General features: G+C 47.5%; 1 protein-coding gene across 3 annotated transcripts in view; it reads right to left on the bottom strand.

The window, feature by feature from the left end:
* Positions 1-24,777, bottom strand: part of LOC148345713 (uncharacterized) — a 74,660-nt gene extending 49,883 nt beyond the window's left edge. For all 3 annotated transcript variants that reach the window (XM_088325853.1, XM_088325852.1, XM_088325854.1), the window contains exon 1: positions 24,622-24,777. In XM_088325853.1, coding sequence (XP_088181979.1) covers positions 24,622-24,745 — 124 coding nt within the window. In that variant the 5' untranslated portion in view covers positions 24,746-24,777. The remainder of the gene's footprint in view (positions 1-24,621) is intronic.
* Positions 24,778-27,848: the final 3,071 nt, after the last annotated feature.

Here is a 27,848-nt window from a genome sequence, read left to right as displayed (position 1 = left end):
CCGTCGGAAATGAACAACCGTCGATTTAATGAGTACCCTCAGGTGGCGTTTTTGCGGCAATGCAGCTACCATTGGAAATACATCCAGCCGTTGGAAATGAACAACCGCCAATTTAATGAGTGCCCTCAGGTGGCGTTTTTGCGGCAATGCAGCTACCATTGGAAATACATTGAGCCGTTGGAAATGAACGGCCGCCGATTTAATGAGTGCCCCCCGGTGGCCTTGTTGCGGCAATGCAGCTATCATTGGAAACACATTGAGCCGTTGGAAATCAATGACAGCCAATTAAATAAATGCCCTCCGTTGCGTTTTTGCTGCAATGCAGCTACCATTGGAAATACATCCAGCCTTTCGAAATGAACGGCCGCCAATTTAATGAGTGCCCTCCGGTTGCGTTTTTGCGGCAATTCAGCTACCATTGGAAATACATCCAGCCGTCGGAAATGAACAACCGTCGATTTAATGAGTACCCTCAGGTGGCGTTTTTGCGGCAATGCAGCTACCATTGGAAATACATCCAGCCGTTGGAAATGAACAACCGCCAATTTAATGAGTGCCCTCAGGTGGCGTTTTTGCGGCAATGCAGCTACCATTGGAAGTACATCCCGCCGTTCGAAATGAACAACCGCCGATTTAAGAGTGCCCTCCGGTGGCATTTTGCGGCAATGCAGCTAACAACTGATATACCTCCAGCCGTTCGAAATGAACGGCAGCCAATTGAATGAGTGCCCCCCGGTGAAGTTTTTGTGGCAATGCAGCTACCATTGGAAATACATTGAACCGTTGGAAATGAACGCCCACTGATTTAATGAGTTCTCTCCGGTGGCATTTTTGCAGCAATGCAGCTACCATTGGAAATACATCCAGCCGTTTGAAACCGAACAGCCGCCTATTTAATGAGTGCCCTCCGATGGCGTTTTTGCGGCGATGCAGCTACCATTGAAAATACATTGAGCCGTAGGAAATGAACGTCTGCCGACTTATTAGCTCCCTCAGGTGGCGTTTTTGCGGCAATGTAGCTACCATCTGAAATACATCCAGCCATTCAAAATGACCGGCCGCCGATTTAATGAGTTCCCTCCGGTGGCGTTTTTGCGGCAATGCAGATACCATTGGAAATACATTGAATTGTTGGAAATGAACGCCTGCCTATTTAATGAGTGCCCCTGGTGGCGTTTTTGCGGCAATTCAGCCACCATTGGAAATACATCCAGCCATTCAAAATAAACGGCCGCCGATTTAATGAGTGCCCCCCGGTGGCGTTGTTGCGGCAATGCAGCTACCATTGGAAACACATTGAGCCGTTCGAAAAGAATGGCGACCGATTTAATGAGTGCCCTCAGGTGGCGTCTTTGCGGCAATGCAGCTACCATTGGAAATACATCCAGCCATTCGAAATGAACGGCCGCCAATTTAATGAGTGCCCTCAGTTTGCGTTTTTGCGGCAATGCAGCTACCATTGGAAATACATTGAGCCGTTGGAAATTAACGGCCACCGATTTAATGAGTGCCCTCCGGTGAAGTTTTTGCGGCAATGCAGCTACCATTGGAAGTACATCCCGCCGCTTGAAATGAACGCCCGCCGATTTAATGAGTGCCCTCCGGTGGCGTTTTTGCGGCAATGCAGCTACCATTGGAAGTACATCCCGCCGTTCGAAATGAACAACCGCCGATTTAATGAATGCCCTCCGGTGGCATTAAGCGGCAATGCAGCTACCAACTGAAATACCTCCAGCCGTTCGAAATGAACGGCAGCCAATTGAATGAGAGCCCCCTGGTGGCATTTTTGTGGCAATGCAGCTACCATTGGAAATACATTGAGCCGTTGGAAATGAACGCCCACCGATTTAATGAGTGCTCTCTGGTGGCGTTTTTGCGCTAATGCAGCTACCATTTGAAATACATTCAGCCGTTCGAAATGAACGGCTGCCGATTTAATGATTAATCTCGGGTGGTGTTTTTGCGGCAATGCAGCTACCATTGGAAATACATCCAGCCGCTCGAAATGAATAGCCGCTGACCTAAAGAGTGCCCTCCGGTGGCGTTGTTGGGGCAATGCTGCTACCATTGGAAATATATCTAACCTTTGGAAATGAAAGGCGGCCGATTTAATCAGTGCCCTCCGGTGGCATTTTTGAGGCAATGCAGCTACCATTGGAAACACATCCAGCCATTGAAAATGAACTGCCGCCGATTTAATGAGAGCCCCCGGTGGTGTTTTTGCGGCAATGCAGCTACCATTGGAAATACATCCAGCCGTTTGAAATGAACGGCTGCCGATTTAATAGTGCCTCCGGTGGTGTTTTTGTTGCAATGCAGCTACCATTGGATATATATCGAGCCTTTGGAAATGAAAGGCGGCCGATTTAATAAGTGCCCTCCGGTGGCGTTTTTGTGGCAATGCAGCTACCATTGGAAATACATTGAGCCGTTGGAAATGAACGGCCGCCGATTTAATGAGTGCCCCCCGGTGGCCTTGTTGCGGCAATGCAGCTATCATTGGAAACACATTGAGCCGTTGGAAATCAATGACAGCCAATTAAATAAATGCCCTCCGGTGGCATTTTGCGGCAATGCAGCTACCAACTGATATACCTCCAGCCGTTCGAAATGAACGGCAGCCAATTGAATGAGTGCCCCCCGGTGAAGTTTTTGTGGCAATGCAGCTACCATTGGAAATACATTGAACCGTTGGAAATGAACGCCCACTGATTTAATGAGTGCTCTCGGTGGCATTTTTGCAGCAATGCAGCTACCATTGGAAATACATCTAGCCGTTTGAAACCGAACAGCCGCCTATTTAATGAGTGCCCTCCGATGGCGTTTTTGAGGCAATGCAGCTACCATTGAAAATACATTGACCCGTAGGAAATGAACGTCTGCCGACTTATGAGCTCCCTCAGGTGGCGTTTTTGCGGCAATGTAGCTACCATCTGAAATACATCCAGCCATTCGAAATGAACGTCTGCCGATTTAATGAGTTCCCTCAGTTGGCGTTTTTGGGGCAATGCAGCTACCATTGGAAATACATTGAGCCGTTGGAAATGAACGGCTGCCGATTTAATGACTGCCCTCCATTGGCGTTTTTGCGGCAATGCAGCTACCATTGGAAATACATCCAGCCGTTTGAAATGAACGGCTGCCGATTTAATAGTGCCTCCGGTGGTGTTTTTGTTGCAATGCAGCTACCATTGGAAATATATCGAGCCTTTGGAAATGAAGGGCGGCCGATTTAATAAGTGCCCTCCGGTGGCGTTTTTGTGGCAATGCAGCTACCATTGGAAATACATTGAGCCGTTGGAAATGAACGGCCGCCGATTTAATGAGTGCCCCCCGGTGGCCTTGTTGCGGCAATGCAGCTATCATTGGAAACACATTGAGCCGTTGGAAATCAATGACAGCCAATTAAATAAATGCCCTCCGTTGCGTTTTTGCGGCAATGCAGCTACCATTGGAAATACATCCAGCCGCTGGAAATGAACAACCGACAATTTAATGAGTGCCCTCAGGTGGCGTTTTTGCGGCAATGCAGCTACCATTGGAAGTACATCCCGCCGTTCGAAATGAACAACCGCCGATTTAATGAGTGCCCTCCGGTGGCATTTTGCGGCAATGAAGCTACCAACTGATATACCTCCAGCCGTTCGAAATGAACGGCAGCCAATTGAATGAGTGCCCCCCGGTGAAGTTTTTGTGGCAATGCAGCTACCATTGGAAATACATTGAACTGTTGGAAATGAACGCCCACTGATTTAATGAGTGCTCTCCGGTGGCATTTTTGCAGCAATGCAGCTACCATTGGAAATACATCCAGCCGTTTGAAACCGAACAGCCGCCTATTTAATGAGTGCCCTCCGATGGCGTTTTTGAGGCAATGCAGCTACCATTGAAAATACATTGAGCCGTAGGAAATGAACGTCTGCCGACTTATGAGCTCCCTCAGGTGGCGTTTTTGCGGCAATGTAGCTACCATCTGAAATACATCCAGCCATTCGAAATGAACGTCTGCCGATTTAATGAGTTCCCTCAGTTGGCGTTTTTGGGGCAATGCAGCAACCATTGGAAATACATTGAGCCGTTGGAAATGAACGGCTGCCGATTTAATGACTGCCCTCCATTGGCGTTTTTGCGGCAATGCAGCTACCATTGGAAATACATCCTGCCGTTGGAAATGAACAACCGCCGATTTAATGAGTGCCCTTAGGTGGCGTTTTTGCGGCAATGCAGCTACGTTTGGAAACACAATGAGCCGTTCGAAAAGAACGGCGACCGATTTAATGAGTGCCCTCAGGTGGCGTCTTTGCGGCAATGCAGCTACCGTTGGAAATAGATTGAGTCGTTGGAAATGACCGGCCGCCGATTTAATGAGTTCCCTCCGGTGGCGTTTTTGCGGCAATGCAGATACCATTGGAAATACATTGAATTGTTGGAAATGAACGCCTGCCTATTTAATGAGTGCCCTCGGTGGTGTCTTTGCGGCAATGCAGCTACCATGGAAATACATCCAGCCATTCGAAATGAACGGCCACCAATTTAATGAGTGCCCTCAATTTGCGTTTTTGCGGCAATGCAGCTACCATTGGAAATACATTGAGCCGTTGGAAATTAACGGCCACCGATTTAATGAGTGCCCTCCGGTGGCGTTTTTGCGGCAATGCAGCTACCATTGGAAGTACATCCCGCCGCTTGAAATGAACGCCCGCCGATTTAATGAGTGCCCTCCCGTGGCATTTTTGCGGCAATGCAGCTATACCAGCTCAGTAGCCTAGATGGTAAGGCGCCCGCTTTGAGACTGGGAGGTCGGTGGTTCGCGCCCCGGCCGAGTCATTCCTAAGACTTAAAAAGTGGTCGGCGGCGCCCTCTGTTGGCTGCGGCTGCATCGGCTCGCTACAACGGGTCAGGTGCAATCGACATTTCGTTCTGTGTACATTGTTACACAGAATGACAATACAAGGAAATTATTATTATTATTATTATTGTTGGAAGTACATCCCGCCGTTCGAAATGAACAACCGCCGATTTAATGAGTGCCCTCCGGTGGCATTATGCGGCAATGCAGCTACCAACTGAAATACCTCCAGCCGTTCGGAATGAACGGCCGCCAATTTAATGAGTGCCCTCCGGTTGCGTTTTTGCGGCAATTCAGCTACCATTGGAAATACATCCAGCCGTCGGAAATGAACAACCGTCGATTTAATGAGTACCCTCAGGTGGCGTTTTTGCGGCAATGCAGCTACCATTGGAAATACATCCAGCCGTTGGAAATGAACAACCGCCAATTTAATGAGTGCCCTCAGGTGGCGTTTTTGCGGCAATGCAGCTACCATTGGAAATACATTGAGCCGTTGGAAATGAACGGCCGCCGATTTAATGAGTGCCCCCCGGTGGCCTTGTTGCGGCAATGCAGCTATCATTGGAAACACATTGAGCCGTTGGAAATCAATGACAGCCAATTAAATAAATGCCCTCCGTTGCGTTTTTGCTGCAATGCAGCTACCATTGGAAATACATCCAGCCTTTCGAAATGAACGGCCGCCAATTTAATGAGTGCCCTCCGGTTGCGTTTTTGCGGCAATTCAGCTACCATTGGAAATACATCCAGCCGTCGGAAATGAACAACCGTCGATTTAATGAGTACCCTCAGGTGGCGTTTTTGCGGCAATGCAGCTACCATTGGAAATACATCCAGCCGTTGGAAATGAACAACCGCCAATTTAATGAGTGCCCTCAGGTGGCGTTTTTGCGGCAATGCAGCTACCATTGGAAGTACATCCCGCCGTTCGAAATGAACAACCGCCGATTTAAGAGTGCCCTCCGGTGGCATTTTGCGGCAATGCAGCTAACAACTGATATACCTCCAGCCGTTCGAAATGAACGGCAGCCAATTGAATGAGTGCCCCCCGGTGAAGTTTTTGTGGCAATGCAGCTACCATTGGAAATACATTGAACCGTTGGAAATGAACGCCCACTGATTTAATGAGTTCTCTCCGGTGGCATTTTTGCAGCAATGCAGCTACCATTGGAAATACATCCAGCCGTTTGAAACCGAACAGCCGCCTATTTAATGAGTGCCCTCCGATGGCGTTTTTGCGGCGATGCAGCTACCATTGAAAATACATTGAGCCGTAGGAAATGAACGTCTGCCGACTTATTAGCTCCCTCAGGTGGCGTTTTTGCGGCAATGTAGCTACCATCTGAAATACATCCAGCCATTCAAAATGACCGGCCGCCGATTTAATGAGTTCCCTCCGGTGGCGTTTTTGCGGCAATGCAGATACCATTGGAAATACATTGAATTGTTGGAAATGAACGCCTGCCTATTTAATGAGTGCCCCTGGTGGCGTTTTTGCGGCAATTCAGCCACCATTGGAAATACATCCAGCCATTCAAAATAAACGGCCGCCGATTTAATGAGTGCCCCCCGGTGGCGTTGTTGCGGCAATGCAGCTACCATTGGAAACACATTGAGCCGTTCGAAAAGAATGGCGACCGATTTAATGAGTGCCCTCAGGTGGCGTCTTTGCGGCAATGCAGCTACCATTGGAAATACATCCAGCCATTCGAAATGAACGGCCGCCAATTTAATGAGTGCCCTCAGTTTGCGTTTTTGCGGCAATGCAGCTACCATTGGAAATACATTGAGCCGTTGGAAATTAACGGCCACCGATTTAATGAGTGCCCTCCGGTGAAGTTTTTGCGGCAATGCAGCTACCATTGGAAGTACATCCCGCCGCTTGAAATGAACGCCCGCCGATTTAATGAGTGCCCTCCGGTGGCGTTTTTGCGGCAATGCAGCTACCATTGGAAGTACATCCCGCCGTTCGAAATGAACAACCGCCGATTTAATGAATGCCCTCCGGTGGCATTAAGCGGCAATGCAGCTACCAACTGAAATACCTCCAGCCGTTCGAAATGAACGGCAGCCAATTGAATGAGAGCCCCCTGGTGGCATTTTTGTGGCAATGCAGCTACCATTGGAAATACATTGAGCCGTTGGAAATGAACGCCCACCGATTTAATGAGTGCTCTCTGGTGGCGTTTTTGCGCTAATGCAGCTACCATTTGAAATACATTCAGCCGTTCGAAATGAACGGCTGCCGATTTAATGATTAATCTCGGGTGGTGTTTTTGCGGCAATGCAGCTACCATTGGAAATACATCCAGCCGCTCGAAATGAATAGCCGCTGACCTAAAGAGTGCCCTCCGGTGGCGTTGTTGGGGCAATGCTGCTACCATTGGAAATATATCTAACCTTTGGAAATGAAAGGCGGCCGATTTAATCAGTGCCCTCCGGTGGCATTTTTGCGGCAATGCAGCTACCATTGGAAATACATTGAGCCGTTGGAAATGAACGGCCGCCAATTTAATAGATGCCCTCGGTGGCGTTTTTGCGGCAATGCAGCTAACATCGGAAATACATTCAGCTTTTGGAAATGAATGCCCACCGATTTAATGAGAACCCTCCGGTGGCGTTTTTGAGGCAATGCAGCTACCATTGGAAACACATCCAGCCATTGAAAATGAACTGCCGCCGATTTAATGAGAGCCCCCGGTGGCGTTTTTGCGGCAATGCAGCTACCATTGGAAATACATCCAGCCGTTTGAAATGTACGGCTGCCGATTTAATAGTGCCTCCGGTGGTGTTTTTGTTGCAATGCAGCTACCATTGGATATATATCGAGCCTTTGGAAATGAAAGGCGGCCGATTTAATAAGTGCCCTCCGGTGGCGTTTTTGTGGCAATGCAGCTACCATTGGAAATACATTGAGCCGTTGGAAATGAACGGCCGCCGAATTAATGAGTGCCCCCCGGTGGCCGTGTTGCGGCAATGCAGCTATCATTGGAAACACATTGAGCCGTTGGAAATCAATGACAGCCAATTAAATAAATGCCCTCCGGTGGCATTTTGCGGCAATGCAGCTACCAACTGATATACCTCCAGCCGTTCGAAATGAACGGCAGCCAATTGAATGAGTGCCCCCCGGTGAAGTTTTTGTGGCAATGCAGCTACCATTGGAAATACATCTAGCCGTTTGAAACCGAACAGCCGCCTATTTAATGAGTGCCCTCCGATGGCGTTTTTGAGGCAATGCAGCTACCATTGAAAATACATTGACCCGTAGGAAATGAACGTCTGCCGACTTATGAGCTCCCTCAGGTGGCGTTTTTGCGGCAATGTAGCTACCATCTGAAATACATCCAGCCATTCGAAATGAACGTCTGCCGATTTAATGAGTTCCCTCAGTTGGCGTTTTTGGGGCAATGCAGCTACCATTGGAAATACATTGAGCCGTTGGAAATGAACGGCTGCCGATTTAATGACTGCCCTCCATTGGCGTTTTTGCGGCAATGCAGCTACCATTGGAAATACATCCAGCCGTTTGAAATGAACGGCTGCCGATTTAATAGTGCCTCCGGTGGTGTTTTTGTTGCAATACAGCTACCATTGGAAATATATCGAGCCTTTGGAAATGAAGGGCGGCCGATTTAATAAGTGCCCTCCGGTGGCGTTTTTGTGGCAATGCAGCTACCATTGGAAATACATTGAGCCGTTGGAAATGAACGGCCGCCGATTTAATGAGTGCCCCCCGGTGGCCTTGTTGCAGCAATGCAGCTATCATTGGAAACACATTGAGCCGTTGGAAATCAATGACAGCCAATTAAATAAATGCCCTCCGTTGCGTTTTTGCGGCAATGCAGCTACCATTGGAAATACATCCAGCCGTTGGAAATGAACAACCGCCAATTTAATGAGTGCCCTCAGGTGGCGTTTTTGCGGCAATGCAGCTACCATTGGAAGTACATCCCGCCGTTCGAAATGAACAACCGCCGATTTAATGAGTGCCCTCCGGTGGCATTTTGCGGCAATGAAGCTACCAACTGATATACCTCCAGCCGTTCGAAATGAACGGCAGCCAATTGAATGAGTGCCCCCCGGTGAAGTTTTTGTGGCAATGCAGCTACCATTGGAAATACATTGAACTGTTGGAAATGAACGCCCACTGATTTAATGAGTGCTCTCTGGTGGCATTTTTGCAGCAATGCAGCTACCATTGGAAATACATCCAGCCGTTTGAAACCGAACAGCCGCCTATTTAATGAGTGCCCTCCGATGGCGTTTTTGAGGCAATGCAGCTACCATTGAAAATACATTGAGCCGTAGGAAATGAACGTCTGCCGACTTATGAGCTCCCTCAGGTGGCGTTTTTGCGGCAATGTAGCTACCATCTGAAATACATCCAGCCATTCGAAATGAACGTCTGCCGATTTAATGAGTTCCCTCAGTTGGCGTTTTTGGGGCAATGCAGCAACCATTGGAAATACATTGAGCCGTTGGAAATGAACGGCTGCCGATTTAATGACTGCCCTCCATTGGCGTTTTTGCGGCAATGCAGCTACCATTGGAAATACATCCTGCCGTTGGAAATGAACAACCGCCGATTTAATGAGTGCCCTTAGGTGGCGTTTTTGCGGCAATGCAGCTACGTTTGGAAACACATTGAGCCGTTCGAAAAGAACGGCGACCGATTTAATGAGTGCCCTCAGGTGGCGTCTTTGCGGCAATGCAGCTACCGTTGGAAATACATTGAGTCGTTGGAAATGACCGGCCGCCGATTTAATGAGTTCCCTCCGGTGGCGTTTTTGCGGCAATGCAGATACCATTGGAAATACATTGAATTGTTGGAAATGAACGCCTGCCTATTTAATGAGTGCCCTCGGTGGTGTCTTTGCGGCAATGCAGCTACCATGGAAATACATCCAGCCATTCGAAATGAACGGCCACCAATTTAATGAGTGCCCTCAATTTGCGTTTTTGCGGCAATGCAGCTACCATTGGAAATACATTGAGCCGTTGGAAATTAACGGCCACCGATTTAATGAGTGCCCTCCGGTGGCGTTTTTGCGGCAATGCAGCTACCATTGTAAGTACATCCCGCCGCTTGAAATGAACGCCCGCCGATTTAATGAGTGCCCTCCCGTGGCGTTTTTGCGGCAATGCAGCTATAGCAGCTCAGTAGCCTAGATGGTAAGGCGCCCGCTTTGAGACTGGGAGGTCGGTGGTTCGCGCCCCGGCCGAGTCATTCCTAAGACTTAAAAAGTGGTCGGCGGCGCCCTCTGTTGGCTGCGGCTGCATCGGCTCGCTACAACGGGTCAGGTGCAATCGACATTTCGTTCTGTGTACATTGTTACACAGAATGACAATACAAGGAAATTATTATTATTATTATTATTGTTGGAAGTACATCCCGCCGTTCGAAATGAACAACCGCCGATTTAATGAGTGCCCTCCGGTGGCATTATGCGGCAATGCAGCTACCAACTGAAATACCTCCAGCCGTTCGGAATGAACGGCCGCCAATTTAATGAGTGCCCTCCGGTTGCGTTTTTGCGGCAATTCAGCTACCATTGGAAATACATCCAGCCGTCGGAAATGAACAACCGTCGATTTAATGAGTACCCTCAGGTGGCGTTTTTGCAGCAATGCAGCTACCATTGGAAATACATCCAGCCGTTGGAAATGAACAACCGCCAATTTAATGAGTGCCCTCAGGTGGCGTTTTTGCGGCAATGCAGCTACCATTGGAAGTACATCCCGCCGTTCGAAATGAACAACCGCCGATTTAATGAGTGCCCTCCGGTGGCATTTTGCGGCAATGAAGCTACCAACTGATATACCTCCAGCCGTTCGAAATGAACGGCAGCCAATTGAATGAGTGCCCCCCGGTGAAGTTTTTGTGGCAATGCAGCTACCATTGGAAATACATTGAACTGTTGGAAATGAACGCCCACTGATTTAATGAGTGCTCTCCGGTGGCATTTTTGCAGCAATGCAGCTACCATTGGAAATACATCCAGCCGTTTGAAACCGAACAGCCGCCTATTTAATGAGTGCCCTCCGATGGCGTTTTTGAGGCAATGCAGCTACCATTGAAAATACATTGAGCCGTAGGAAATGAACGTCTGCCGACTTATGAGCTCCCTCAGGTGGCGTTTTTGCGGCAATGTAGCTACCATCTGAAATACATCCAGCCATTCGAAATGAACGTCTGCCGATTTAATGAGTTCCCTCAGTTGGCGTTTTTGGGGCAATGCAGCAACCATTGGAAATACATTGAGCCGTTGGAAATGAACGGCTGCCGATTTAATGACTGCCCTCCATTGGCGTTTTTGCGGCAATGCAGCTACCATTGGAAATACATCCTGCCGTTGGAAATGAACAACCGCCGATTTAATGAGTGCCCCCCGGTGGCGTTGTTGCGGCAATGCAGCTACCATTGGAAACACATTGAGCCGTTCGAAAAGAATGGCGACCGATTTAATGAGTGCCCTCAGGTGGCGTCTTTGCGGCAATGCAGCTACCATTGGAAATACATCCAGCCATTCGAAATGAACGGCCGCCAATTTAATGAGTGCCCTCAGTTTGCGTTTTTGCGGCAATGCAGCTACCATTGGAAATACATTGAGCCGTTGGAAATTAACGGCCACCGATTTAATGAGTGCCCTCCGGTGAAGTTTTTGCGGCAATGCAGCTACCATTGGAAGTACATCCCGCCGCTTGAAATGAACGCCCGCCGATTTAATGAGTGCCCTCCGGTGGCGTTTTTGCGGCAATGCAGCTACCATTGGAAGTACATCCCGCCGTTCGAAATGAACAACCGCCGATTTAATGAGTGCCCTCCGGTGGCATTAAGCGGCAATGCAGCTACCAACTGAAATACCTCCAGCCGTTCGAAATGAACGGCAGCCAATTGAATGAGAGCCCCCTGGTGGCATTTTTGTGGCAATGCAGCTACCATTGGAAATACATTGAGCCGTTGGAAATGAACGCCCACCGATTTAATGAGTGCTCTCTGGTGGCGTTTTTGCGCTAATGCAGCTACCATTTGAAATACATTCAGCCGTTCGAAATGAACGGCTGCCGATTTAATGATTAATCTCCGGTGGTGTTTTTGCGGCAATGCAGCTACCATTGGAAATACATCCAGCCGCTCGAAATGAATAGCCGCTGACCTAAAGAGTGCCCTCCGGTGGCGTTGTTGGGGCAATGCTGCTACCATTGGAAATATATCTAACCTTTGGAAATGAAAGGCGGCCGATTTAATCAGTGCCCTCCGGTGGCATTTTTGCGGCAATGCAGCTACCATTGGAAATACATTGAGCCGTTGGAAATGAACGGCCGCCAATTTAACAGATGCCCTCGGTGGCGTTTTTGCGGCAATGCAGCTAACATCGGAAATACATTCAGCTTTTGGAAATGAATGCCCACCGATTTAATGAGAACCCTCCGGTGGCGTTTTTGAGGCAATGCAGCTACCATTGGAAACACATCCAGCCATTGAAAATGAACTGCCGCCGATTTAATGAGAGCCCCCGGTGGCGTTTTTGCAGCAATGCAGCTACCATTGGAAATACATCCAGCCGTTTGAAATGAACGGCTGCCGATTTAATAGTGCCTCCGGTGGTGTTTTTGTTGCAATGCAGCTACCATTGGATATATATCGAGCCTTTGGAAATGAAAGGCGGCCGATTTAATAAGTGCCCTCCGGTGGCGTTTTTGTGGCAATGCAGCTACCATTGGAAATACATTGAGCCGTTGGAAATGAACGGCCGCCGATTTAATGAGTGCCCCCCGGTGGCCTTGTTGCGGCAATGCAGCTATCATTGGAAACACATTGAGCCGTTGGAAATCAATGACAGCCAATTAAATAAATGCCCTCCGGTGGCATTTTGCGGCAATGCAGCTACCAACTGATATACCTCCAGCCGTTCGAAATGAACGGCAGCCAATTGAATGAGTGCCCCCCGGTGAAGTTTTTGTGGCAATGCAGCTACCGTTGGAAATACATTGAACCGTTGGAAATGAACGCCCACTGATTTAATGAGTGCTCTCGGTGGCATTTTTGCAGCAATGCAGCTACCATTGGAAATACATCTAGCCGTTTGAAACCGAACAGCCGCCTATTTAATGAGTGCCCTCCGATGGCGTTTTTGAGGCAATGCAGCTACCATTGAAAATACATTGACCCGTAGGAAATGAACGTCTGCCGACTTATGAGCTCCCTCAGGTGGCGTTTTTGCGGCAATGTAGCTACCATCTGAAATACATCCAGCCATTCGAAATGAACGTCTGCCGATTTAATGAGTTCCCTCAGTTGGCGTTTTTGGGGCAATGCAGCTACCATTGGAAATACATTGAGCCGTTGGAAATGAACGGCTGCCGATTTAATGACTGCCCTCCATTGGCGTTTTTGCGGCAATGCAGCTACCATTGGAAATACATCCAGCCGTTTGAAATGAACGGCTGCCGATTTAATAGTGCCTCCGGTGGTGTTTTTGTTGCAATGCAGCTACCATTGGAAGTACATCCCGCCGCTTGAAATGAACGCCCGCCGATTTAATGAGTGCCCTCCCGTGGCGTTTTTGCGGCAATGCAGCTATACCAGCTCAGTAGCCTAGATGGTAAGGCGCCCGCTTTGAGACTGGGAGGTCGGTGGTTCGCGCCCCGGCCGAGTCATTCCTAAGACTTAAAAAGTGGTCGGCGGCGCCCTCTGTTGGCTGCGGCTGCATCGGCTCGCTACAACGGGTCAGGTGCAATCGACATTTCGTTCTGTGTACATTGTTACACAGAATGACAATACAAGGAAATTATTATTATTATTATTATTGTTGGAAGTACATCCCGCCGTTCGAAATGAACAACCGCCGATTTAATGAGTGCCCCCCGGTGGCCTTGTTGCGGCAATGCAGCTATCATTGGAAACACATTGAGCCGTTGGAAATCAATGACAGCCAATTAAATAAATGCCCTCCGTTGCGTTTTTGCGGCAATGCAGCTACCATTGGAAATACATCCAGCCGCTGGAAATGAACAACCGACAATTTAATGAGTGCCCTCAGGTGGCGTTTTTGCGGCAATGCAGCTACCATTGGAAGTACATCCCGCCGTTCGAAATGAACAACCGCCGATTTAATGAGTGCCCTCCGGTGGCATTTTGCGGCAATGAAGCTACCAACTGATATACCTCCAGCCGTTCGAAATGAACGGCAGCCAATTGAATGAGTGCCCCCCGGTGAAGTTTTTGTGGCAATGCAGCTACCATTGGAAATACATTGAACTGTTGGAAATGAACGCCCACTGATTTAATGAGTGCTCTCCGGTGGCATTTTTGCAGCAATGCAGCTACCATTGGAAATACATCCAGCCGTTTGAAACCGAACAGCCGCCTATTTAATGAGTGCCCTCCGATGGCGTTTTTGAGGCAATGCAGCTACCATTGAAAATACATTGAGCCGTAGGAAATGAACGTCTGCCGACTTATGAGCTCCCTCAGGTGGCGTTTTTGCGGCAATGTAGCTACCATCTGAAATACATCCAGCCATTCGAAATGAACGTCTGCCGATTTAATGAGTTCCCTCAGTTGGCGTTTTTGGGGCAATGCAGCAACCATTGGAAATACATTGAGCCGTTGGAAATGAACGGCTGCCGATTTAATGACTGCCCTCCATTGGCGTTTTTGCGGCAATGCAGCTACCATTGGAAATACATCCTGCCGTTGGAAATGAACAACCGCCGATTTAATGAGTGCCCTTAGGTGGCGTTTTTGCGGCAATGCAGCTACGTTTGGAAACACATTGAGCCGTTCGAAAAGAACGGCGACCGATTTAATGAGTGCCCTCAGGTGGCGTCTTTGCGGCAATGCAGCTACCGTTGGAAATACATTGAGTCGTTGGAAATGACCGGCCGCCGATTTAATGAGTTCCCTCCGGTGGCGTTTTTGCGGCAATGCAGATACCATTGGAAATACATCCCGCCGCTTGAAATGAACGCCCGCCGATTTAATGAGTGCCCTCCCGTGGCGTTTTTGCGGCAATGCAGCTATAGCAGCTCAGTAGCCTAGATGGTAAGGCGCCCGCTTTGAGACTGGGAGGTCGGTGGTTCGCGCCCCGGCCGAGTCATTCCTAAGACTTAAAAAGTGGTCGGCGGCGCCCTCTGTTGGCTGCGGCTGCATCGGCTCGCTACAACGGGTCAGGTGCAATCGACATTTCGTTCTGTGTACATTGTTACACAGAATGACAATACAAGGAAATTATTATTATTATTATTATTGTTGGAAGTACATCCCGCCGTTCGAAATGAACAACCGCCGATTTAATGAGTGCCCTCCGGTGGCATTATGCGGCAATGCAGCTACCAACTGAAATACCTCCAGCCGTTCGGAATGAACGGCCGCCAATTTAATGAGTGCCCTCCGGTTGCGTTTTTGCGGCAATTCAGCTACCATTGGAAATACATCCAGCCGTCGGAAATGAACAACCGTCGATTTAATGAGTACCCTCAGGTGGCGTTTTTGCGGCAATGCAGCTACCATTGGAAATACATCCAGCCGTTGGAAATGAACAACCGCCAATTTAATGAGTGCCCTCAGGTGGCGTTTTTGCGGCAATGCAGCTACCATTGGAAATACATTGAGCCGTTGGAAATGAACGGCCGCCGATTTAATGAGTGCCCCCCGGTGGCCTTGTTGCGGCAATGCAGCTATCATTGGAAACACATTGAGCCGTTGGAAATCAATGACAGCCAATTAAATAAATGCCCTCCGTTGCGTTTTTGCTGCAATGCAGCTACCATTGGAAATACATCCAGCCTTTCGAAATGAACGGCCGCCAATTTAATGAGTGCCCTCCGGTTGCGTTTTTGCGGCAATTCAGCTACCATTGGAAATACATCCAGCCGTCGGAAATGAACAACCGTCGATTTAATGAGTACCCTCAGGTGGCGTTTTTGCGGCAATGCAGCTACCATTGGAAATACATCCAGCCGTTGGAAATGAACAACCGCCAATTTAATGAGTGCCCTCAGGTGGCGTTTTAGCGGCAATGCAGCTACCATTGGAAGTACATCCCGCCGTTCGAAATGAACAACCGCCGATTTAAGAGTGCCCTCCGGTGGCATTTTGCGGCAATGCAGCTAACAACTGATATACCTCCAGCCGTTCGAAATGAACGGCAGCCAATTGAATGAGTGCCCCCCGGTGAAGTTTTTGTGGCAATGCAGCTACCATTGGAAATACATTGAACCGTTGGAAATGAACGCCCACTGATTTAATGAGTGCTCTCCGGTGGCATTTTTGCAGCAATGCAGCTACCATTGGAAATACATCCAGCCGTTTGAAACCGAACAGCCGCCTATTTAATGAGTGCCCTCCGATGGCGTTTTTGCGGCGATGCAGCTACCATTGAAAATACATTGAGCCGTAGGAAATGAACGTCTGCCGACTTATTAGCTCCCTCAGGTGGCGTTTTTGCGGCAATGTAGCTACCATCTGAAATACATCCAGCCATTCAAAATGACCGGCCGCCGATTTAATGAGTTCCCTCCGGTGGCGTTTTTGCGGCAATGCAGATACCATTGGAAATACATTGAATTGTTGGAAATGAACGCCTGCCTATTTAATGAGTGCCCCTGGTGGCGTTTTTGCGGCAATTCAGCCACCATTGGAAATACATCCAGCCATTCAAAATAAACGGCCGCCGATTTAATGAGTGCCCCCCGGTGGCGTTGTTGCGGCAATGCAGCTACCATTGGAAACACATTGAGCCGTTCGAAAAGAATGGCGACCGATTTAATGAGTGCCCTCAGGTGGCGTCTTTGCGGCAATGCAGCTACCATTGGAAATACATCCAGCCATTCGAAATGAACGGCCGCCAATTTAATGAGTGCCCTCAGTTTGCGTTTTTGCGGCAATGCAGCTACCATTGGAAATACATTGAGCCGTTGGAAATTAACGGCCACCGATTTAATGAGTGCCCTCCGGTGAAGTTTTTGCGGCAATGCAGCTACCATTGGAAGTACATCCCGCCGCTTGAAATGAACGCCCGCCGATTTAATGAGTGCCCTCCGGTGGCGTTTTTGCGGCAATGCAGCTACCATTGGAAGTACATCCCGCCGTTCGAAATGAACAACCGCCGATTTAATGAGTGCCCTCCGGTGGCATTAAGCGGCAATGCAGCTACCAACTGAAATACCTCCAGCCGTTCGAAATGAACGGCAGCCAATTGAATGAGAGCCCCCTGGTGGCATTTTTGTGGCAATGCAGCTACCATTGGAAATACATTGAGCCGTTGGAAATGAACGCCCACCGATTTAATGAGTGCTCTCTGGTGGCGTTTTTGCGCTAATGCAGCTACCATTTGAAATACATTCAGCCGTTCGAAATGAACGGCTGCCGATTTAATGATTAATCTCCGGTGGTGTTTTTGCGGCAATGCAGCTACCATTGGAAATACATCCAGCCGCTCGAAATGAATAGCCGCTGACCTAAAGAGTGCCCTCCGGTGGCGTTGTTGGGGCAATGCTGCTACCATTGGAAATATATCTAACCTTTGGAAATGAAAGGCGGCCGATTTAATCAGTGCCCTCCGGTGGCATTTTTGCGGCAATGCAGCTACCATTGGAAATACATTGAGCCGTTGGAAATGAACGGCCGCCAATTTAATAGATGCCCTCGGTGGCGTTTTTGCGGCAATGCAGCTAACATCGGAAATACATTCAGCTTTTGGAAATGAATGCCCACCGATTTAATGAGAACCCTCCGGTGGCGTTTTTGAGGCAATGCAGCTACCATTGGAAACACATCCAGCCATTGAAAATGAACTGCCGCCGATTTAATGAGAGCCCCCGGTGGCGTTTTTGCAGCAATGCAGCTACCATTGGAAATACATCCAGCCGTTTGAAATGAACGGCTGCCGATTTAATAGTGCCTCCGGTGGTGTTTTTGTTGCAATGCAGCTACCATTGGATATATATCGAGCCTTTGGAAATGAAAGGCGGCCGATTTAATAAGTGCCCTCCGGTGGCGTTTTTGTGGCAATGCAGCTACCATTGGAAATACATTGAGCCGTTGGAAATGAACGGCCGCCGATTTAATGAGTGCCCCCCGGTGGCCTTGTTGCGGCAATGCAGCTATCATTGGAAACACATTGAGCCGTTGGAAATCAATGACAGCCAATTAAATAAATGCCCTCCGGGGGCATTTTGCGGCAATGCAGCTACCAACTGATATACCTCCAGCCGTTCGAAATGAACGGCACTCAATTGAATGAGTGCCCCCCGGTGAAGTTTTTGTGGCAATGCAGCTACCGTTGGAAATACATTGAACCGTTGGAAATGAACGCCCACTGATTTAATGAGTGCTCTCGGTGGCATTTTTGCAGCAATGCAGCTACCATTGGAAATACATCTAGCCGTTTGAAACCGAACAGCCGCCTATTTAATGAGTGCCCTCCGATGGCGTTTTTGAGGCAATGCAGCTACCATTGAAAATACATTGACCCGTAGGAAATGAACGTCTGCCGACTTATGAGCTCCCTCAGGTGGCGTTTTTGCGGCAATGTAGCTACCATCTGAAATACATCCAGCCATTCGAAATGAACGTCTGCCGATTTAATGAGTTCCCTCAGTTGGCGTTTTTGGGGCAATGCAGCTACCATTGGAAATACATTGAGCCGTTGGAAATGAACGGCTGCCGATTTAATGACTGCCCTCCATTGGCGTTTTTGCGGCAATGCAGCTACCATTGGAAATACATCCAGCCGTTTGAAATGAACGGCTGCCGATTTAATAGTGCCTCCGGTGGTGTTTTTGTTGCAATGCAGCTACCATTGGAAATATATCGAGCCTTTGGAAATGAAGGGCGGCCGATTTAATAAGTGCCCTCCGGTGGCGTTTTTGTGGCAATGCAGCTACCATTGGAAATACATTGAGCCGTTGGAAATGAACGGCCGCCGATTTAATGAGTGCCCCCCGGTGGCCTTGTTGCGGCAATGCAGCTATCATTGGAAACACATTGAGCCGTTGGAAATCAATGACAGCCAATTAAATAAATGCCCTCCGTTGCGTTTTTGCGGCAATGCAGCTACCATTGGAAATACATCCAGCCGCTGGAAATGAACAACCGACAATTTAATGAGTGCCCTCAGGTGGCGTTTTTGCGGCAATGCAGCTACCATTGGAAGTACATCCCGCCGTTCGAAATGAACAACCGCCGATTTAATGAGTGCCCTCCGGTGGCATTTTGCGGCAATGAAGCTACCAACTGATATACCTCCAGCCGTTCGAAATGAACGGCAGCCAATTGAATGAGTGCCCCCCGGTGAAGTTTTTGTGGCAATGCAGCTACCATTGGAAATACATTGAACTGTTGGAAATGAACGCCCACTGATTTAATGAGTGCTCTCCGGTGGCATTTTTGCAGCAATGCAGCTACCATTGGAAATACATCCAGCCGTTTGAAACCGAACAGCCGCCTATTTAATGAGTGCCCTCCGATGGCGTTTTTGAGGCAATGCAGCTACCATTGAAAATACATTGAGCCGTAGAAAATGAACATCTGCCGACTTATGAGCTCCCTCAGGTGGCGTTTTTGCGGCAATGTAGCTACCATCTGAAATACATCCAGCCATTCGAAATGAACGTCTGCCGATTTAATGAGTTCCCTCAGTTGGCGTTTTTGGGGCAATGCAGCAACCATTGGAAATACATTGAGCCGTTGGAAATGAACGGCTGCCGATTTAATGACTGCCCTCCATTGGCGTTTTTGCGGCAATGCAGCTACCATTGGAAATACATCCTGCCGTTGGAAATGAACAACCGCCGATTTAATGAGTGCCCTTAGGTGGCGTTTTGCGGCAATGCAGCTACGTTTGGAAACACATTGAGCCGTTCGAAAAGAACGGCGACCGATTTAATGAGTGCCCTCAGGTGGCGTCTTTGCGGCAATGCAGCTACCGTTGGAAATACATTGAGTCGTTGGAAATGACCGGCCGCCGATTTAATGAGTTCCCTCCGGTGGCGTTTTTGCGGCAATGCAGATACCATTGGAAATACATTGAATTGTTGGAAATGAACGCCTGCCTATTTAATGAGTGCCCTCGGTGGTGTCTTTGCGGCAATGCAGCTACCATGGAAATACATCCAGCCATTCGAAATGAACGGCCACCAATTTAATGAGTGCCCTCAATTTGCGTTTTTGCGGCAATGCAGCTACCATTGGAAATACATTGAGCCGTTGGAAATTAACGGCCACCGATTTATTGAGTGCCCTCCGGTGGCGTTTTTCCGGCAATGCAGCTACCATTGGAAGTACATCCCGCCGCTTGAAATGAACGCCCGCCGATTTAATGAGTGCCCTCCCGTGGCGTTTTTGCGGCAATGCAGCTATACCAGCTCAGTAGCCTAGATGGTAAGGCGCCCGCTTTGAGACTGGGAGGTCGGTGGTTCGCGCCCCGGCCAAGTCATTCCTAAGACTTAAAAAGTGGTCGGCGGCGCCCTCTGTTGGCTGCGGCTGCATCGGCTCGCTACAACGGGTCAGGTGCAATCGACATTTCGTTCTGTGTACATTGTTACACAGAATGACAATACAAGGAAATTATTATTATTATTATTATTATTGGAAGTACATCCCGCCGTTCGAAATGAACAACCGCCGATTTAATGAGTGCCCTCCGGTGGCATTATGCGGCAATGCAGCTACCAACTGAAATACCTCCAGCCGTTCGGAATGAACGGCAGCCAATTGAATGAGTGCCCCCTGGTGGCATTTTTGTGGCAATGCAGTTACCATTGGAAATTCATTGAGCCGTTGGAAATGAACGCCCACCGATTTAATGAGTGCTCTCTGGTGGTGTTTTTGCGGCAATGCAGCTACCATTGGAAATACATTCAGCCGTTCGAAATGAACGGCTGCCGATTTAACGAGTGCCCTCCGGTGACGTTTTCGTGGCAATTTAGCCACCATTGGAAATACATCCAGCTATTCAAAATGAACTGCCGCCGATTTAATGAGTGCCCCCGGTGGCGTTGTTGCGGCAATGCAGCTACCATTGGAAATACATCCAGCCGTTCGAAATGAACGGCTGCCGATTTAATAGTGCCTCCGGTGGCGTTTTTGTTGCAATGAGGCTACCATTGAAAATATATCTAACCTTTGGAAATGAAAGGCTGCCGATTTAATGAGTCCCCTCCGGTGGCATTTTTGCGCCAATGCAGCTACCATTGGAAATACATTGAGCCGTTGGAAATGAACGGCCGCCAATTTAATGAATGCCCTCAGTGGCGTTTTTGCGGCAATGCAGTTAACATTGGAAATACATTCAGAATTTGGAAATGAATGCCCACCGATTTAATGATAACCCTCCGGTGGCGTTTTTGCGGCAATGCAGCTACCATTGGAAACACATTGAGCCGTTGGAAATGAACAACCGTCGATTTAATGAGTGCCCTCAGGTGGCGTTTTTGCGTCAATTCAGCCACCATTGGAAATACATCCAGCCATTCAAAATGAACTGCCGCCGATTTAATTAGTGCCCCCGGTGGTGTTTTTGCGGCAATGCAGCTACCATTGGAAATACATCCAGCCGTTGGAAATGAACAACCGCCAATTTAATGAGTGCCCTCAGGTGGCGTTTTTGCGGCAATGCAGCTACCATTGGAAGTACATCCCGCCGTTCGAAATGAACAACCGCCGATTTAATGAGTGCCCTCCGGTGGCGTTTTGTGGCAATACAGCGACCATTGGAAATACATCCAGCCGTTGGAAATAAACAGCCGTCGATTTTATGAGTGCCCTCTGTTGGCGTTTTTGAAGCAATGCAGATACCATTGGAAATACATCCAGCCGTTCGAAATGAACGGCCGTCAATTTAATCAGTTTCCTCCGGTGGCATTTTTGCGGCAATGCAGCTACCATTGGAAATACATCCATCCGTTGGAAATGAACGGCAGCCGATTTAATGAGTGCCCTCCGGTGGCATTTTTGCAGCAATGCAGCTACCATTGGAAATACATCCAGCCATTCGAAATGAACGGCCGCCGATTTAATGAGTGCCCTTCGGGGGCGTTTTTGCGATAATGCAGCTACCATTGGAAATGCATGCAGCGATTCGAAATGAACGCCCGCCTATTTAATGTGTTCCCTCCGGTGGAGTTTTTGCGGCAATGCTGTGCAACCATTGGAAATACATCCAGCCGTTGGAAATGAACAGCTGCCGTTTTAATGAGTTCCCTCCGGTGGCGTTTTTGTTGCAATGCAGCTACAATTGGAAATACATCAAGCCGTTGGAAACTAACAGCAACCGATTGAATGAGACCCCCCGGTGGCGTTTTTGCAGCAATGCAGCTACCTTTGGAACTACATTGAGCTGTTGGAAATGAACACCCACCAATTTAATGAGTGCCCTCCGGTGACGTTTTTGAGGCAATGCAGCTACCATTGGAAATACATCCAGGCTTTCGAAATGAACGGCCGCCTATTTAATGAGTGCCCTCCGGTGGCGTTTTTTGGCAATACAGCTACCATTGGAAATACATCCAGCGATTCGAAATGAACGGCCGCCTCTATAATGAGGTACCTCCGGTGGCATTTTTGGGGCAATGCAGCTACCATTGGAAATACATCCAATCTTTCGAAATGAACGCCCGCCCATGTAATGTATGCCCTCCGGTGGCGTCTTTGCGGCAATGCAACTACCATTGGAAATAGATCCAGCCGTTCGAAATGAACGGCCGCCGATTTAATGAATGCCCTCCGGTAACGTTTTTGCGGCAATGCAGCTGCCATTGGAAATAGATCCAGCCATTCGAAATGAATGGCCACCGATTTAATGAGATCCCTCCGGTGGCGTTTATGCTGCTATGCAGCTACCATTGGAAATAGATCCAGCCGTTGGAAATGAATGGCCACCAATTTAATGAGTACCCTCCGGTGGTGTTTTTGCGGCAATGCAGCTACAATTGGAAATTCAACCAGCCGTTGGAAATTAACGGCCTCCGATTTAATGACTGCCCTCCGGTGGCGTTTTTGCGGCAATGCAGCTACCATTGGAAATACATCCAGCCGTTGGAAATAAATGCCCGCCAATTTAATGAGTGCCCTCAGGTGGCGTTTTTGCGGCAATGCAGCTACCATTGGAAGTACATCCCGCCGTTCGAAATGAACAACCGCCGATTTAATGAGTGCCCTCCGGTGGCGTTTTTGCGGCAATGCAGCTACCATTGGAATTACATCCAGCCGCTGGAAATGAACAACCGCTGATTTAATGAGTGCCCTCAGGTGGCGTTTTTGCTACAATGCAGCTACCATTGAAAGTACATCCCGCCGTTCGAAATGAACAACCGCGGATTTAATGAGTGCCCTTCGGTGGCGTTTTGCGGCAATGCAGCTACCATTCGAAATACATCGAGCCTCTGGAAATCAACGGCGCCCAATTTGATGAGTGCCTTCTGGTGGCGTTTTTGCGGCATGCCAGCTACCATTGGAAATAGATCCAGCCGCTGGAAATGAACAACCGCTGATTTAATGAGTGCCCTCAGGTGGCGTTTTTGCTACAATGCAGCTACCATTGAAAGTACATCCCGCCGTTCGAAATGAACAACCGCGGATTTAATGAGTGCCCTTCGGTGGCGTTTTGCGGCAATGCAGCTACCATTCGAAATACATCGAGCCTCTGGAAATCAACGGCGCCCAATTTGATGAGTGCCTTCTGGTGGCGTTTTTGCGGCATGCCAGCTACCATTGGAAATAGATCCAGCCGTTGGAAATGAATGGCTGCCGATTTAATGAGTGCCCTCCGGTGGCGTTTTTGCTGCAATGCAAGCGTTCTCTGATCCTCGATCAATGAATTGATCCCTAATCATATCATCAGCAAACGTGCCAAGTCACAGTTTGTAATTAATTCCCTCAATGCAGCAATGAACTGACCAGTCGTCTCGCCCGGTGTTGTGCCCTTTTCCGACTCCTATGCAAATTCCTCCCCCCCTGATCGTATTCTATATAAAACGCTTATTAAAACAATAAAGCGAGCTAATTATAATAATTGGGAGATCCTAGTCTATATAACGCGTTTATTTAAACATTAAAGCGTGATCTTATTCTACAAATTGCGTTTTTTAACGCGGATGAAAATGTCACCAACGTCAATGTACGCTTCCGACAAAAGCGATCGTATTCTATATAATACGCTTTAAAAAAATAAAGAGAGCTAATTATAATAATTGGGAGATCCTAACGCGTTTATTTAAACAATAAAGCGCGATCGTATTTTACAAAATGCGTTTGTTAACGCGGATGGAAAAGTCACCAACGTCACTGTACGCTATGATTTCTGCAATCACAACTAATTGTACACAAATAATATTTATTTGATTTACTATAATATCCGTATGTATTGTCTTTTTTATTGTGAATGAAACCCTGGTTGCATTGGATCCCGTGGTGTAAACAAATTGTTGTTGTTTTATTTCATTTAAAATCGGAGGGGGGGAGGAATTTGCATAGGAGTCGGAAAAGGGCACAACACCGGTCTCTGAGCACGCTGACGGAACTTGCTACTCTCAGCCACGACATTCATCTTCGGTACAAAGAAAGTTTTCTGGCGCATCACAGGCGGATTTGTAAGAAGTGCCAGTGTCGGGAAGGGAAAGAAAAATTCTCTGACCTTCTGTGCCTGAACAGTGCAGCAGTAGTTCACGTTTTCGTTTGTCCGGTATGTTGTTTGCAGTCAATGCTAGCAGCTAATTTTCGAAAATCTAAATCCACGTGATGTACAACATTGTACGCTCACCTGGGGTTTCAAGCAAAGCAAGTGGTTGTGAGATTCTGATCCAAGTCATCTTCGTCGCCGATATGTTGTTTATGTAGTAGGATTGTAGTAATAGATTCAGGACAGGCACGGACGGTACATTCATAGAGTGTCTACTTAACTTCTTCCTCGGTAGTTCTCAAGCACAAGTACAAGGCTGCACATTAGTATACAGCGACACCGCAGGAAAGGAAGTGTATTACACGACACCACACTTGGGGTCATTCCGAGGTTTAATTCAGGAGTTAGCATGGGGGGGGAGAAATTGGGCAGGCATTTTACCTGCCAAAATCTGACTCCCCTGCTAAAATAGATCCTGTTTGAGATACAGACTTGTGACTTGAAGAGTAACCTTCTGTGGCATAAATAAGTAAGCACAGTGAATTTGGGGTCATTTGGAGTTTTTAGTCAGGAGTTAGCATTGGTGGTAGGATTTGGGCAGGCAAAAAAATCTGACTCCCCTGCTAAAATAGACTCTGTTGGAGATACAAACTTGTAACTTCTAGAGCAGGGGTCGGGAACCTTTTTGACTCAAAGAGCCATAAAAGCAAAAAATATTAATTTTATTTTGGGAAAGAGCCACACCATATATTATAAGACAAATTTACTAAATTGCTAAACCGGCGCCCCAGACAAAAGCTTAGTCTTCAGCACATTTATTTTTGATGATTTGATAAAAATTATGAAAAGAGAATAATGCCAGAGCCCCTGTCCCAAATTCAACAAACAGACCACTTTAAACTTGTCTCTTTCTTGCAATTACTCAAGATCGGTTCAACTCCTTTTGACCTTTTTTTTTCATACATATTGGTTTCAAAACCAGATGCAAGCATTTATTTTGTAAAAACGTCACAACATTCTGAGAATAGGGAGCCTTATGTGCTTACCTTTGGCGAGAGATGGGAGGGAATGCTTGTACTTTTGCATAGCTCCACCCATCCCTCCCACTCACCCAATCAAATGACTAAGTTCTCTTCCGGTGTTTTGGCGTATTTACAGTTCTGTGGATTCATCATAAAGTATCTGAACACTGAACACAGATTGTATTGTGAACTTTTAAATAAAGGATTCTTTAGCGTTGTACAGCCAAAACGAGTTTTTTTCCCCCCTTTTTTTGTGTGACACTTTGACTGTAAATTGTAGTGAAAAACGTGCCCTATATATACTGTGAAGTGTTACCTTCGGATTTAGTTTTGATTTGGTCTACGTGTACCTGAATAGGATAGACAACTCCGGTTTTGAACAAGATGGAGAAATTTTGCATGCAATCAAATTGGTCTCTGAGCCACAGATACTCATAGAAAGAGCCATATATGGCTCGCCAGCCATAGGTTCCCGACCTCTGTTCTAGAGTAACCTTCTGTGGCATCAATAAGTCAGCACAGTGAATTTGGGGTCATTTTGAGTTTTAATTCAGGAGTTAGCAGGGGGGGGGGATGGGCAGGCATCTTACCTACCAAAATCTGACTCCCCTGCTAAAATAGACTCTGTTGGAGATACAGACTTGTAATTTCTAGAGTAACCTTCTGTGGCATCAATAAGTCAGCACAGTGAATTTGGGGTCATTTGGAGTTTTAATTCAGGAGTTAGCAGGGGGGGGGGATGGGCAGGCATCATACCCACCAAAATCTGACTCCCCTGCTAAAATAGACTCTGTTGGAGATACAGACTTGTACTTTCAAGAGCAACCTCCTGTGGCATCAATAAGTCATCACAGTGAATTTGTGGTCATTTGGAGTTTTTATTCAGGAGTTAGCGGGGGGAATTTGGGCAGGCAAAAATCTGACTACCTTGCTAAAATAGACTCTGTTGGAGATACAGACTTGTAACTTGTAGAGTAACCTTCTGTGGCATCAATATGTCAGCACAGTGAATTTGAAAACTTTCAGACGTTTCTCATAATACTACTATTATTATTATTAATAGTAGTAATAAAAACGAACTAGATCTGTCGAACACCTATTCAGTAACACATCGCAAAGTGGAGGTATTCCTCTGTAGTTGGATCCCAAAACCCCAAAACATAAGGTTTAAAGCGTGTCTTATTTTGCAAACAAATAGGCAGGGAAGTCCAATTTTAAATGAAAAAAACAACAACCATTTGTTTACACCGCGGGATCCAATGCAACCACGGTTTCATTCACAATAAAAAAGACATTACATAAGGCTATTATAGTACATCAAATAAATGCTATTTGTGTACAATTAGTTGTGATTGCGGAAATCATAGCGTACATTGACGTTGGTGAATTTTTCATCCACGATAACAATCGCATTTTGTAGAATACGATCGCACTTTATTATTTGAATACACGCGTTATATAGACTAGGATCTCCCAATTATTACAATTAGCTCGCTTTATTTTTTTAAAAAGCGTATTATATAGAATACGATTGCATTTGTCGGAAGCGTCCATTGACGTTGGTGACTTTTTCATCCGCATGAACAAACGCATTTTGTAGAATACGATCACGCTTTAATGTTTAAATAAACGCGTTATCTAGACAACCCCCATTGTTATGAATAGCTCGCTTTATTGTTTTAATAAGCGTTTTATATAGAATACGATCGCTTTTGTTGGAAGCGGAGCAGAATGTGCGTTCACGCGAGAGGTGGGATTCTGTACGGGAGTCGGAATTGGGCAAACAACGGCCACCAATGAGTTCCCTCCGGTGGCGTTTTTGCGGCAATGCAGCTACCATTGGAAAGACATCCAGCCATTCAAAATGAACGGCCGCCGATTTAATGAGTGCCCTCCGGTGGCGTTTTTGCGGCAATGCAGCTACCATTAGCATACATCCAGCCGTTCGAAATGAACGGCCACCGATTTAATCAGTGCCCTCAGTTGGCGTTTTTGTGGCAATGCAGCTACCATTGGAAATACATTGAGCCGTTGGAAATTATAAGCCACCGATTTAATGAGTGCCCTCCGTTAGCATTTTTGCCCCAATACAGCTTCATTGGAAATACATCCAGCCGTCGGAAATGAACAGCCGCCGATTTAATGAGTGCCCTCCGGTGGCGTATTTTCTGGTAATGTAGCTACCATTGGAAATATATCCAGCCGTTGGAATTTAACGGCCGCCGATTTAATGACTGCCCTCCGGTGGCGTTTTTAGCAATGCAGCTACCATTGGAAATACATCCAGCCGTTGGAAATTATTGCGCGCCAATTTAATGAGTGCCCTCAGGTGGCGTTTTTGCGGCA

This window comes from Urocampus carinirostris, unplaced genomic scaffold, assembly GCF_059441175.1.
Source record: "Urocampus carinirostris isolate Australia breed hairy pipefish unplaced genomic scaffold, RoL_Ucar_1.0 HiC_scaffold_32, whole genome shotgun sequence".
Taxonomy (NCBI): Eukaryota; Metazoa; Chordata; class Actinopteri; order Syngnathiformes; family Syngnathidae; genus Urocampus; species Urocampus carinirostris.
This window is presented reverse-complemented; position numbering and strand designations above follow the sequence as displayed.